The following is a 15,833-nucleotide window of genomic DNA, read 5'->3' as shown; positions in this document are numbered from 1 at the left end:
TGAGTGACAATAACATCACCTGTGTGAAACACCACTGCAGCCCAGTGTGGAGCAGTGGCCAATGCTGCTATCATGACTTAAAATGCACTATGTACATGTTAATGGAGGAATTTGTCAACATTATGGTGAGCAGTGGACAGATAATTCCATTTAAGATGATAGTTACACGATTACCAACCGCAGGCTCAGACAGATAAAACAAATCACTGCCCACATTCCAGGAACACTGACTCCATTAAAAACGCAGGATGAGGGTAAAAATGCAAAGCAAGAAAGAAATAATGATCTGTTTCCTGACCAAAAAAAAAAAAAATGAAAATGAAAAAAAAAAAAACAGCGGGTGTCCACAAAGCTTCGGGTGCAGAAGCTGAGAAATTCCAAGCAGTGGAAACAGATCTCACACAGGAAGAGCGGAGCTGCCACAACTGGCAGGAAAACAGAAAGCAACATGAGAAGATGAAGACGGTGGACACACATTAGAGATGGAGACTGAGCTGAGAACTCCATCTGTTGGGGTTGTGAAGTATGTCACCAAGCGGAGAGCTGTTAGAGGGTACAACAAAAAAAAAGTAGCTGGATCAGAAACTGAGATTCACTACAGTTCTGCCTGCATGTGTCCTTTTCTGCTTTTAATCTCTTGCAGGACGAGTTATGATTGAGCTACTTGGCCTTACAGTTGTTTTGTTATATGGATCAGACTGTAAGCTTCTAACCCTTAAAAGAGGGATTGGTGGCTATTTAGATGGCTAAGTAAACACTACAACTTTATACTGAATGCAAAATGAATGGAGGAAGTTGCATATGGGTGTGTGAGTTAGGATGTTTAAAACATCCTGTCTGGAACTGCTCAGACAGTTCATTTCTACCTTTATGCTTATTTAGTTCAGTGTTGATTTTTAAGTTGACATCTATGGATAAGGGGCACAGATGTCTCTGTGTTCACCTGATCAAAACTGTAAACTAGAGATTCAATAACAATGGTGCAAAATCTAAAGTGATAATATATAATATATAATTATAATTTGATGTAGCCAAAATGAAGCCAAACAAAGCTGCATCCGTCTCAGTCCAGGAAGTAGCGCAGCAAAGAATCCATCTTCCTATACAGAAGTACACAACATGCAGCTTCATGCTGCCTAACCAGTCATGCATCCAACCCACCACATGCTCAATGTGGCTTTTTTGCATAGTCTTGGTGGAAATTGTACAGATGTACTTGTAAAAGAATTGCTCTTGAAAATAGCAGATTTCTGCACAAGAATGTGATGGTCCACCCCAGATGCCTCAGAGCGTGAGGCATCTGTGTGAGTGTGAGGGACTCTGTGTGTCCAATATAGACTTGCTCCCTTGTCATTTCCACATTGAAATCCCTCAAGATTGTGTGAATGGTTTACTGATTTTTTTTTTGCAGTCTTTCTTTGAAGAACATTGTTTTTAAGCTGCTTAATGATTTTCCTCACACGCTGTCCATCTGTGGGGTTGTATGTAGAAGGATGAAAGTGTTTGTTTTTTCTTGTTGTCAGACTCATCAAATAGCTGAGCAGCACCTATTATCCTGCAAAAAAACCACTGATTTATTCATTTCCCAAAGTCTCAGATTGGATTCAGTTACTGTGAAGCTTCCAAATCTGATCTTGTTGCACCAAATTATTGAAGTGGATATTTCGATGCTTTAAAGAGCAAAAGAAAAGAGGAAGGATGCAGCTAAAAATCCATTCAAAGGAGTCCTGAACTATAAAAGCAAGCTGCTGATTGCTTGTGGTGACATCAGCTTGCAGCTCCGCTTCCAGCCGAGCTGCAGTCGTCGTTTCGGCAGCCAGGAGTCGACATCACACAGACACCGGCACAGAGAGGAGGAAACCGGCTGACTGTGGGATCTGCTCGCGTTCTTATCAGAGCTCCGATTGACGGGATTGATTCCTGTGCTGCTCTGCTAGGCATGTTGCTCCTTCTTTTTCTAAACGGATCACAGTCAGAAAATGTCATTTTACACAGCGAAGCAGAAGCACACTTACTTACTGTCAAGGCATGACCCCAGGAATGAAGGCGAGTAAGAAAAACAGACATTACAGCTCCTTTCTGTCTAGTTTGAGCATCTTTAAATGCATCAATTGCCGTGTTTTTTAATGGGGTTGTCAGTACAGTGCCGTGACCCCATCCTCTTCCAGGAGCCTCTAAATCCTTTCCTTTCCCCTTCCTTTTTGGGAAGTGATAAAGTTGTGCACATTTCATCACCCCTAGCTGTCACAGAGAATTTCGCTACCCCAGTTTCACAACTCCCACTGAGTCACTGTGTGAGCCAAAGAAAAAGCAAGTGAGTCAGACGCTGCATCTGGGTGAACAAGTGCATCCATGTGAAGGTGAGGAGAAGAAAAAAAAACAGACGACAACACTTTAGAGACAGATGAGAGACGCTCCAAAATAACCTGACAGCAGCCACGCTGAGGGAAGACACAAAACCAGTTAGAGAACATGAAATCCCCCTGCTGCTGCACCTCTTTGGGTACGAAACACAAACATCTTTAAATATGACTGCATGGAAACAGATCGATAAACGCTCAGTGAGACGGAGAGAAAAACAAGACCTCCCACAGGCTACACGCTCAGCTGACCGGTCCTCATCATTCTGACACATTTTTAAGTGTTTAACCCCGTCCGTGCCGGCATTGCTCGTGCTCTACAGCAAGCGCAACGAATCCTAATGGAGAAGCAGCTTTATCCATTATAGCTGAGTGAGTGTGCTGGACGTTTCCTGCTCGAGGCAGACTGAGCAGAACAAAAAGATACCTGGGAGGGAGGAGATGGAGGTGGAAAAGGGAAGACAGGGAATGATGCTCCCTAACTCCTGGTAAATCAACAGATCAAGTTAAAAAAAACAAATCTAAAGCACTTTTAATGCATGACAACAGCACAAAATGCTTTATATAACTAAAAAAAAAAGGGTTTTGATCCTTAAAAACACCAGAAATCCCACACCCAAATAAATCATAGCACACACACACTACACAGGGGCCAGCACCCACCCAGAAAATAACCATTCTCAGCTTTCGTTATATTAGTCATGTTTCCATGGAGATTTCCAGAAAGACGCAGAAAGACGTTTACATTACAGGATTTTATACTTTGTGGTATTTGTTACTTATTTATTTCTTAGTTTGTTCTCTTGTAGTGTAAAAAAATCCAAAGATCCCTTATTTTTTTTCCTGTTCTGGATCATAGAATCCACAACTTTGTCACAATCCAGCGCTAGCTTGTGAAACATTTTGGGAACTTGTGTATTTTTTGGCCATGTACACTGAGCATTTACTGTGACGTTATGTGCATGTATACTGAAAATGGGCCTATCTCACAATGTTAGAGTCCTTCAAAAATAAAAAACTTCCTGGATCCAGATGGGGATCCGGATCACTCCCAAGATAGGATTAAATCTAAGTTAGACCAAGACCCATTCTCAGGAAAAAATCATTAAAGTCCGTTCAGTAGTTTTTACGTAAAGTTGCTGACGAAAAAACCCCAGCAACAACGTATCATCAGCCACCTCCTTGGCAGAAGTTAAAGAGGCCAAAACAGCACAAAGGCAGGACAAAATCTTTTCTGAATAGTGTCCTCTGCAGCAGAAGTCTAACTTGAACACTTACAAAAATAACACTGAGGTGAGAAGGTTTCACACATTTAAAGATGTGAGCACAGGCCACCGTTTCTCTCTGTTCTCCTCAGATGGCAAAATAATCTTTGTTCAGCTGAATTTGATTTGATAAGATGCTGTCAAAGACCCCACCCCAATCTAGATATTCCTACCCTGCATCGCTTCTAAAGTAGTAGAGGTAAAAACCATCAAACTCTGAATAAAACGGGCTCTCAGGGGGGGAGAAGAAGAGTGCGCTCTGCTGCAGAAGAGGCATTCATCAGAAATCAGCAGCTATCAGCAGCTCAGTGTAAAAATCTGACAAATATTGTGTGAATCAGAGCGCCTCGGCGGCGGCAGAGGAACCACGAAAGGTGGAGAAAACAAAAGTTTTTCGCCTTCGTTTTGTTCAGTATGAGGTGAAAGATCAAGTGTAAAACATGAGGGACATGACTGATGCTGCTGCTGATTGGACGGTCCTGATGCAGCTCGACACAGAAAATGTTTGTTTAAATCCAGGACGTTTTATTTATCCAAACCTACACTGGTTTCCAGCATTCAACATGTGGATAATTGGTATTCAGTTTCTTTTCTCGACCTTTTTCAAACTTTGAATGCAAAACATCAAAGAGAATAACTAATTAAATTTTAATTATGTATTTTAAAAGCATAAAAAGATGGAAACTAAATGTCATATTTAATTAAAATTACATTTGTATTTTTTAGCTTCGATATACAAGAAAATAGCATTTTTTATTTTAATTTTTTAAGTTTATCTATCAATTATTTTAATAGCCTTTCTAAATTTTTTTGTGCCTGTCTAATTAATAGTCACAAGGCTTTTATTCTGCGTGTTGCATCTTTTCACAGCCACCTTCAGCGCATGTTTGTTGCCCATGTTTCCATCTGCATGTGATTATATTTTAATAAAAATGTTCCTGTGAACTGTAACTACTCATTTCATTTCCTCCCTCCTCGTTTCCCTTCAGTGAACTTTTTCGGCTGCTGCAGAAATGCTTACATGTCTTTCTTTCGCCTCAGCTACACATTATTCAGTGACATTAGAATAATCAAATGTTTCCATATAAATGGAGCACAAGGTATTAGTTAGCTATTCCTATATTGAGCACTTAGATTAAGCAGCTGTTTTACACTCTCATTCAGATCCTGTTAAAGATGCTCTTGCTTAGACAAAGCTGTTTTAGACGCCAATCTGAAGACAGGCTTGGATGCTGTAAAGCTTTCACCTGATAAGGTAAGAACAAGGTCCGAGTGGATTGCAGAGAATAGCTCCATGTATTAACATGCTTTAATAAATCTCTTATGTCATGTTGTTGCACTTAACTGTGATACCACACATGCCATGTTTTCTTAATATCATCCAATCCTATACAGAAAAATGTGGGTGTGCTATGATGTTCCAGAGGCAAGCAGATCTATGTCACTATTACCCATGTTTTATTGCAAAATATAGGGATGATTATTGCATTAAAAAAAAAAAAAAAGCAGGCATCTTGTCTAAATCTGATGACTAAGCAGCTGATGTTGATGCTAATTTGTTTAACAATGCGAGTTATGAGTCGTTCTGTCCAGGTCAAACTTCTTTAAAAGGTAAAGATTCATACAATCTGCACCTTCTTTTCTTTTCCATTGGACAACTCTGATAATTCTTCACAACACACCGTTCAGCCAGAGGCTTCTTCAGGTATGCTGTAACACTGAACGCTCCATGTAGTGATACATTTTATTTCAGGGGATGTCAATCAGCTGTATGACCCATGTCTGGGTGCCATTTGTGAGTCCAACATGGACTCTTACAGAGAACGTGTGACGACGACGTCAGCACTGCACATATCGCTTCATCTCCCACATCTGCTGACAACAAGAATAATGTGAGTAGTTTGTGCACAAAAATACACAGCAGAGTGAAAGAGAGACAAGGCAGGATGATGTTTACAGAAAAAATGAAGGAAGAGATTGCAGGAGCAGAGATGAAGGGCATAAGTCAAACAAAAGGCAGAGGGAGAGACAGGAAAAGAGATGAGAATGCAGGTGTGATGGAAAGCTCTGAGGATGCTGAGGGAACGAAAGCTGTTGATCAAAGCGCAGCTATTTTGGCATACGCGTTCGTAACCTTGATGGGTGCAGTCAATTAGCCATGAGCTGAGATGATCTGTTTGCTGGAAAAGACTAAGAGGTCACTAAGACAGGAGAGGAGGAGAGATGGGGAGAAAAGTGATTAAAATAGCAAATGAAAGCCTCCCCTGAGCTAGGAGAACTGGGTTGAAGTGTCTCGAGAGCAGCTATCTCGCTCCATTCAGCCACATATAATAAAGGAAGGCTGCAATGCCGGCATTTCAGGTTCGGAGAGGAGTTCTCTAATTAACAACGGCCCAACGGGGCCATCTCCTGCTGCAAAACAAGTCGTTCTCCTACTCCTGTTCCTGCATCTGTCCACTTCCTCCGGTGCCGTCATGGCCCCGCGTGAGGTTTTAACAAACCAACTCTGGGAGAAAGAACTGATTTGGGAATAAACATGAAAGTGAGAGCAGACAGCGACGTAATGAGTTTACAATAATCCAGAGCAAAGGGCTGTTTGAGACATCCACAAGGAGCTGCTGCAGGACAGTTCAGCCATGACTGAAGGGTTTATAAGCAACACTTCCACGTGGTGGCTTCATACCCTGCAGTGTAATTAGTTACAGCAGTTTACACACTGTCCGCATGCATGTGTGTGTGCGTTCTGGTGTTGAAAGATGTTGAATATGTAAAGAATTAACGTATTTAAAAATGAATTTCCCTGCTGCTCATGTCTTCTGCTTCTTGTGTTTTATGAATCTGTTCCCACTTTCATGTTCATCATCAGTTTTAACTGAACATATGTCCACACATAGACGGGGATTTTAACAATCTTTTCTATCCGTTTGCAACTTCTGTCCACATGCAAATGCCATTTCGCACAGAACACTGATGGAGAATATATTAATCTGTGACCACGGATTATTACTACACAGAAATAAGATGATTAACTCAAGGTCATGTGTTAGTTATAACACGGGGTGGTGATAAAACTGAGATGTTTTATGGCCACAGCACACATGTAAGATGGATGATTTTAATTAAAATTCAGTTTATTTTAATCTTAAAATGAATTATGACAATATCCTGCAATCTCTTGAAATTTACGAACCATATTATTTGCTAATGACGGCAAACTTTTCATAGTGGTAATAATTTGGAACAGCTTCTCAATATGCTGAAAAAATGTTTTTATTGCATTAAAGGTCTGGCTTGTCTTTAATAAATTGACACTGAATCACTAAATGATCTATTTAAGTAAACCTAAAAAGATCATTTTTGGACACCGTCCAGCTGAAACCATCAGCAAAGTCCTAACTGACAACTTGGAGTTGGGAAAAGTTAAAGATAAAAATTTCTTGGGGTGGTTTTAAATTACCAACTAAGCTGGAAGCCAAATTTTATTGTAGTAGGAAAAACTAAATCAATTGCAATACTATAGAAGATCAAGGATTCCATCAACGCTAAATCTCTCTATACACCCAGGCGACCCTCAATTGGAAAAAGCAATTAAGAAAATGGAGAGATGGATATTTATATTACAGAAATTAGAAATTATTATTTTTATCAGGACTCTGTGTCACTCAACACTAAACAGAATAATGGTTCCTGTTTTGTGTTTCACAAATAAAAGATTCTTCATCCCCATCATGTTGCATAATTAAAAAGAGATGCGTTTAAGGCACGTGGTTTGGAACTAAAATAATGTAGAATTTCTGCTAATTGTCGACACATTAGAGTCATGCTGAATGAGGAGTCGTCCTCCTCAGTAAACATGCTCAAGGCCAGGACCTGGCCGTCCATTTTTCAAACCATCAAAACTCAGAGTTAAGTCTGTAGACATAAAATAAACGTGTTTGCAGCCGCAGACTGGCTTCTACGTGCTGATTGATGCAAGTCTGATCAGAGTTCTTCAGCTGATCAAAATTTCTGGGGGATCTGAAAAGCCCTTCTTCTCTACTAGGTGCGTTTTTTCAGGAAAAGTTTGGTGTGAAGGAATGTTTTTTTTTTTACCCGGGCGATGTCGATGGAAATGCACAAGGCTTTTAAAATTCCACATAACTAATAAATAATAAAAGCTCCAGATACATTTGGATCGTGTTTTGAATCGCATCATAACATTTTCTGCAGCCTGCAGGAGAAACATGCATCACAAATCTGCTGCACTGTCCAAAGATAATCATTCAGCTGCGATAATGATCCTCTGTCATTTTTTAAAATGAAAAGTCAAACTTTGCAAACTAATTTAGCCAAGCATTTAATAAAAATTCAAAATGTTTCCTTGTCCAATAAAATAATTGGAGATTTTATGATTCACTGAGACATCCAATGGAAGAACCCTTTGCAGAATTAAGACACATCCATAAAGTTTGAAGTTTTACCACCTTAAAAACAAAGTGACATATCTTCCTGAGATCTTGAAACATCAACAGTAGCCCTCAACAACATTCGTGTCTTTCATCGCAGCTGGTGCAGCTAAACAACTCCCTACACCAGGACATGATTCAAACACTTAACACTTGCAGCTTGTTTTATTCTGTAACACATTATATCTCTGCTGGTGAGACACCGAGCCACCGACAGGAACGCTGAAGTAACACAACCATACGCTGGCAGGTGGTCTTCAATCTTCCATCACACATCGGCTAAATAAACTCTGGACTTGTTCTGATGTCGCACTCGAACGTGTCCTTTAAGTTTGGACTCAAAGACAAATGGTAACTCAAAAGTTTCAGACTAAAGTATAGAAGAAGCAGCAAAGATTTCCCTCTTCAGGAACTTGAGTAATGTTGATCAACCCTGGCATCCTGATAATTCTGCATTTAAATCATGTGTGCATTGTGTTTTTGATGTTTTAAAGTATGTGACACTTACTCAGCTGGGGGGTTTATATCCTCAGCCTTTGTCTCAAAGAAGCGCAGCACCTCCTCGCTTTGAGAGATCTGAGGGGGGAGTCGCACCAGAGCCTGCAGATGGAAAGACAGTGTGAAGGTTCACAAACACAGAAAAGTTTATGATATCATTAAGTACTTTTAGCTGCATTAATCATGGAACATGCTGCCTGTGTGATTGTTGCCACTTCAGGCTTCAGTCCTGCAGAGATGAATCTTAAAGACTTGTCTGTGTTTGTTCAAAGAGTCCCTCTACCGTTTACAGGATCAAATGTCTGTCTAACCATCTATATTTAATGATCTGACTGGCTCCAACCAAAGGCATGACTCAAGTACAGCACCGGGGTGCTGGACCATGAAGAAACACGTCAACATTTAAATCGCAGTCCGAGCTGCCTTCATATTTCATTCATCATATTCTATCCTGCTGAAAGATAAGAGGTTGTGTCACGCAGTGCATCCACAGCTGGCTGGACTCGGCACCCTGCAATCTCCAGAGAGCAGAGCCTTTTTGAGAAAGCCGGATAATTACCCTTCCTCACTGTTGTTTGCCTCATGAACAGGATGTAGGAAGTAAACAGCGCACAACGCTCCACAGTGCTGGATGAAAAGCCCATGCTCGTTCTGGCAGCAGTAAATATCACTGTGCTGCAGGTTATTTGGATAATGAAGAGTTGTTTTTAATAAAGCATATCCTGCGCCGAGCCAAGGATCGTTTCAGATGGCTTTATTCTTAATTTTAAACTTCTTTTTGGTCCCAATTACAGAGCTGTAACTCTGGTTCACCCCTCCCTAATGCGGGCCAAGAACACTGCTCCCTAATCGTGTGTGTGTGTGTGTGTGTGTGTGTGTGTGTGTGTGTGTGTGTGCAAAGCTGGTGTAATACACCCACTTCCCACTGCTGGTGTGGCTTTGTGCCAGGAGGAAGGAAGACGAGGAGGGGGGGCATGATGGGGAAAGGGTCTGAATCCGGCATAAAATAAAAGAAAACACTAATAAGAGTGGGAACAGGAAGTGATAAGGCAAGTCAACCTTGGACTACATAATTACTAAAGACCAGTGCTTTCAAGTATTGTTTTCTTGATGGGAAGAAGGTGCTAATTGGGGGAGAATTTTCCTTCCTGATGAAGGGGTTGATGCTGTTTGTTAGTCTACTGTATAAGAATGCTGTTTCTTATCTAATGCACAGCACTTTGGTCAAAAGCATGTTGCATTAAATGTTCTTATCCTGCATCTCCTTTGCAAAACGTACTCAGCAGCGTCTGAGAATTGTGTCCCATAGTCTAAGCATGTGAAAAGACAAGCATGACTAGTGGCCCTTGATCCCAACAGGCTTGGGAGCACTCCCCCAGAGTCAGATGGTAGACAGAGGGATGTTTACAGTAAGGCCTCTTTACCCTGCAGTAGTCATCGATGAAACGCAGCCGCTTCATGGCCACGTCACGCACATGACTCCTCCGGAACAGGATTTTGCCTGGAAGGGGAGGAAATGGGAGAAAAAAATCAAAATGAAGGAAAAATTTGAGGAAAAAAAGAGGAAAGGTGAAAGGATAAACATGGAAAAAGCAGCCAGGGAACATATTAAAGGCATACAGATCTCCCTGAAAATAATAACAAATTTACACAGATAAGGTGTAATACTGTAATCCACCAGGAGATGTCAGTAATGTCCGGCACTGATTCCTCCTGGAGTGAACAAACTTTTTCAGACTGTAACAGCTTTCTAAGTCACACAGGAGTTTAAACTGTGTGTTTTCTTTGGTTTGTTTGTTTGTTTTTTTCTTGCATCTCATTCTCTCTCATCCCATTCAGAAGCCACTGTGGAGCGCAACACCCTACAGTCAAACTTATACCTAACACCAATTCAAAATAGTCCCATATGTCTCATGTCAAATGTCCCAGAACAATGAAATACCACAGTCCCACCTTTCTAGGAAGAAATTAAGAGTGGAAACTCACAGAACTTCCGACTGATTTAAAATTATCGTCACTGAACCCAAGCATGCAATATGCTTTGAAAGATTGTTCTGGAGATCTCCCACAAGGCTGACTTAATTACTAATTAAGTTTCTGCTTCTTGAGGAACTTAATTAGTAATACCCTAAAGGTAATGCAGAACAGAGTCCAAACATGGCAGTTTAAAAACAAATTATAACATTAAATAGGAAGAAAATTAGGTATATACTTGTGTGAAACGGGTAAGAAATGTTTTTATTTTTATTCTCTGACCTTAAGTCTGAAAGCTGCATTTTAAACTAGTTATTAGACATACAGGGAGTTACAGCCATCTAACAAGGAAGCGATCAAAGGGAAAAAAAACTTTCCAGATCGTTTTAAGATGAGAACAATAATACAGCAGCCTACAAACTGGTGCCCTCACAGGCAGTAGTAACTATGGCCAATCTTAATATCTAAACAAACATAACCTATATGGTCACAAGTGTTTCCTTAAACAAGGCACAAAAACATCTTAATAATACAGAAAGGAAATTCCGGCTAAGAGCATGTTTTCACTTCAGGGCAGTAACTCAGCAACACTCGTATAGATTTTATCATGTCACGGGTCGCTTCAAGCAAAAACTAAAGTTGGCCACAAATGTTCTTTCTTTTTTTTTTTTTAATAACAACATGGTCACACATTAATGCAACACATTACAATGAGAATTATTTGTTTGGAAGTTGGAAAATATGTTTAGGGACAAAATAAATTTCTACTGTACCACCATTGCTTTATGTTGCTACGGGAACCGCCTGAGGTCATATTTTCTTCAGATTGATAAGTGGTCTTTAATGTGATCCAGAGGATCATTTATGGTCAAACTCAGGGAAACGTCCACAAAAAAAAAAAAAAAAAAAGTTTTGTTTTTTGGTGGAGTTTTTTGTTTTTTTGTTTTTTGTGTGTTCATGATAGGATTTTGTTTGTTTTTTTCCATAATATGTTCACATTAAAATAATCTAAAACTATTATCAGGCATGAGGCCAACAGAAAAAGATTTTGACTGAACTAAATAATAAGCCAAATTTATGCTAATAAATGCTACTTTAATCTGAAAACATGCTGCTCTGAAAGATAATTGATCATACTAAAGAATGTTTTTTTCTAAATGTAGAAAAGTCACAACAATATGATATAATATAAACGTATTATCACTACCTGAAGGTCAACTATTACAGGAAGTGAAATACTTTGAGTGGTGCCCAAAATCCAGTTATTAATATCTACCTGCAACCTTTAGATGTGTCCCTTCTCCGACTGGTTCAATGCCAGGCCTCTGCAGAGCTGAATGACATGCAGGTGTGGGAATTCAGTCATTTCATATGACCTCAGCACTCTGATCTAAACAATCTGACTAACTTTAGATTTATTCATCTTATTGCAAATGCAAATGAATTTATCAAAGAAATTAAACCAAATAAAGTCAGATTGAATCAGTTTATCCGCTTAAGGGCATTCTAATGTAGTATGGCTTTATGAAAGAAAAAGAAATTATTACTCTTAAAACTAAAAAATTAATTCCAAATTAATATTGAATAATTTAATTTATAATTTATATCTAATTTTAACTATTTATTTTTTATTACATAATTATTAATTTATATTATTTATTAGATGAAGAAGATTTCTTTAAGCTGAAAATTATATAGACTTAGTCATTTAAACAATTAAAAAATTCCTATTAAAAAACCCATTAAGTCTCATGCACTGATCGCCTGAAGACGATGAGTCATGGCAACAGAAGAATGGGAAGTGTTTGTTTGGTTGGTTTTCAGACTGGTTGTTATTTGTGAGTATGTGTAAGAGGGATAGAGCGACTGGGGGGACGATGTGGAGGAGGAAGACCAGGGCTTAAGGGCAGATGGGAGATAGGGAGCATTTGCAGTTGAAACTGGAATCATGTGGTGGCCACAGGGCTCAAACAAAGTGGTTATTAAAATAAATAGCTGTAAATAGACAAGACTGCTTTACGCTCTTAGCATAAATGAACAAACAGAGATCTAAAGGATAAATGTATCAAAGCCAGTCCAACAGACACAAACACTGCCACCCATCATTGTACCATGGGTTCCAATAAACCTGAATGTCTACTAGACAAGTCTGCATGTGTGTGTGTGTGTGTGTGTATGGTATGAGTCAAATCAATACCAGAACACACACATACATATATAAATCTTTGTAATCACATTTGAACATAACCACAACCCAAGTCCAGCGGGCACAGACTCACATGTAAATGTAAATATATATAAAAATATGCATATGATACAAATAGGAATGCGTGATACAATGGAGCTTGAAAATCACAGATATTGCATTGTAAGCAGTAACACAGACACAGACACACACACACACACACAGAGACCTAACTATCCAGCTCATATTGATGGCCAACGACTGCCAGTCATGCATTTTTAATATGGGAGCCTGTTCAGATAACTGGAGCTGCAGGAGCGGGCTATTACCTGGGAGGAATGGGATGATCCTCTTCTTTGGGTCTTTTTGCCCTCCCTCGATTGGGAACTTGTCAAGTATCTGCATCTGTTAGAACATGAGGAGAGGAAAGCATTTAATTTTATTGCCAGTTGGGTTCAACATTTTAGGATTTATTTGCTCTCCTTCTGAGTGAGATAAGAGGATCGATACCAATCTCATGTATCATGTTGGAGCCAGGAGGCAATTAGCTTAGCATAAACACATGGCCTGGCTCCTTCCACAGCCTAAAATTGCCCACCAGCACTTCCAAAGCTCAGTATCTCCTACAGACAGACAATCTCATTTTCATAACTTGGGGGTGGAAAATAATCATCTTTAACAAACAATGTTGTAATCTTTGCTGGAACCAGCATGATCCCTGCTCTATTAGCTAAAGGGATAGCTGCAACCTCTTGAGAAACAACTTTAGATAATTCAAAACAATTTTTAAAGAGAAAAGAAAACATATTTCAATATGAATGCATGATGAAAGACAAGAAAAATATCTCAAATTCAGCTCTTGATATGGACTGAAGCACAGTAACTAGCTTGTTTTAGTTAAAGCTGTTAGCTACTTTAAGCTATGATTGCTAATGCACTGTCACAACTAGGCAAAATGTGAACATTGAACAGTAAAGCTTAATACCACAATATTGATTGATGGAATCTCCTTTAAAAACTTGATGTCACATACTGCAAATCTGTGAAATGATCACAATACTATCTATGTAATTCAGAGGCAAGTTAAAATGATGATGGTTTCATGTCGTGAAAGGCAATGTACAATTGTCTTTTTCTCTTTTTAGACTAATACTAATTTTAGTTCAGTTTAAACAATGACAAGAAAAAAGAAATATAACACATTAGACATTGAAGGACTACAGTTTATTACTGTTACATTTATTTCTCACATCTGCTTTAGAAACCTGAGTTTGCTAACACTAGTTTGTAAGTGATGACAAATTTTGTCTTGTGATCTGTCTTGTTTTCTTTTATTGTTTTGATTTTTCAGATTATTCCATACAGTAATTACTGGAATGGAATATTTGTTTTCATATGCTATTTTAAAGGTTATAGTGTATTAAAAATTAATGGTTCTTCTGTTGACACTGGACAACTGGTGAGGCTCTACAACTGCAAGTCAAGGCATGCATTTAGTTGTGTTTGCTGCAATGAGTTTAATAAATGTTGGCTGTTGAGCCCATTCAAGCTCCCGTAGGCTTGTTGTAATCAGTTGTAATCAATTCTGATTCACTTCAACCAGTAGGTGTCCTTCATGCCACTGATCATGGTGGTGGGAAGCCAACCTCATGATGTTTGCTTGACTAACAAAATATGTCAATCTGATATACAATCAAAACCACTTTATTCACATAGCACATTTTTAAAACAAAAAAAGACACACACACACACACACACACACACACACACACACACACACACACACACACACACACACATACAGTAATGGTTACCAATGTGCTGTACATGCACACAAAAACATTCCACTTGCAGCTTGAGATTCAATATCAAAACTAGCTCTTTAGTTAAAGACATGAGCTTTATCAGTACGCAACAAGGTAAGACAAACTTGTGATCTTTAGATAATGTCAAGAATTTAAAAACTTCTGTAGGTTTGACTCTGTGTTATCATTAAATTACAATTAAAAACTGTTGCGGTTTTTTTTTTATTTTTTTATTTTTTTTTTTTGCTCTTCTCTTATCATTAAGTTGTCATCTTTGGAGTGGAGCATGTTGTGTTAGAAACCAAGGTCGAATCACAAAATCCTGTTCCTTGTCCCACCATTCACCTCGCTTTTCAATTAGCAGATTTAATGGGCCTCATTTCTTTTAAGGATGAATATCTGACAACCTATCTGCAGAAATGAATAATCGAAGGGTAGGGCAAAGGGGATGATTTTAGCTACTGAATCTTCTGTGGATGTAAATATAGTAGCTGTCACCAATTTCCGCATTACATCTCCAGACATGGAACTGGGATTGCTGGTTGCACAGAACATGGGAGGTAGGAAATAATGGTTGGAAAACCTCAGCATTTAACTGTAAAAACATGATGTAGTGGTGCATTCTCCTGAATTACAGTACCTATGGAGGTGGAGGACAGTAGCATGTCAAGTTTTCAATTATGACATGTCATTTCTCTTTATTATCATCCAAGACTATTAAAAGAAGTACTGCATGGGTATACTGGATCTCTTCTAAAAAGCAAAACCTTCCAACAGGACCCTTCATGCCTCTGCAGAGCATGGGTGGCTTGATGAGCTGGAGGGTCACAGAGTCTCAAAGCAACAAGAACCCAGTGAGAGAAATGCTGACATGAGCCTTTGGTACAGGCACACAAAAAGCGTGGAGAGTGAAGTATTGAGAGAAGCCTAATATGTCAGAGATTGCAGCCTGGAGTCTATTTAACCTGTTATGTTTGTCCAGTTTTACCCTTTAAAGGTAGAGTATGTAAGATTTTCAATATTTTCAAAATAAATTAACTAAAAAAATAACTACAATCATTATTGGATAGTTTTTTAAACATGCAGGTTCCAGTATGTCCATACTTGATGCGTTATTAAATTACAAGTTTAATTAATGACAAAGACCCTTCTTGAATGTTTTCTGACCAGTAAAAAGAAAAGGTACTTTTTTTCCACCAGTAGGGTGAGTATAAGCCCATTTATAGCAGAGCGGCTCTGAGCTACAGCTCACAAGCGATTCCTGCCCTCATTGGAGCTGGCAAAGAGGAGGGGTGAGGGGT

At 39.1% G+C, this 15,833-nt stretch overlaps 1 protein-coding gene across 2 annotated transcripts in view; it reads right to left on the bottom strand.

Annotated features, from left to right (window-relative positions):
- Positions 1-15,833, bottom strand: part of sh3pxd2aa (SH3 and PX domains 2Aa) — a 126,076-nt gene that overhangs the window by 63,902 nt on the left and 46,341 nt on the right. For both annotated transcript variants that reach the window (XM_079264776.1, XM_079264777.1), the window contains exons 3-5: positions 13,057-13,132; positions 9,993-10,069; positions 8,579-8,670 (exon numbers count right to left, since the gene is read on the bottom strand). In XM_079264776.1, the coding sequence (XP_079120902.1) occupies positions 8,579-8,670; positions 9,993-10,069; positions 13,057-13,132 (245 nt within the window). The remainder of the gene's footprint in view (positions 1-8,578; positions 8,671-9,992; positions 10,070-13,056; positions 13,133-15,833) is intronic.

This window comes from Telmatherina bonti, assembly GCF_933228915.1.
Source record: "Telmatherina bonti genome assembly, chromosome: 3".
In the NCBI taxonomy this organism is placed as follows: domain Eukaryota; kingdom Metazoa; phylum Chordata; class Actinopteri; order Atheriniformes; family Telmatherinidae; genus Telmatherina; species Telmatherina bonti.
This window is presented reverse-complemented; position numbering and strand designations above follow the sequence as displayed.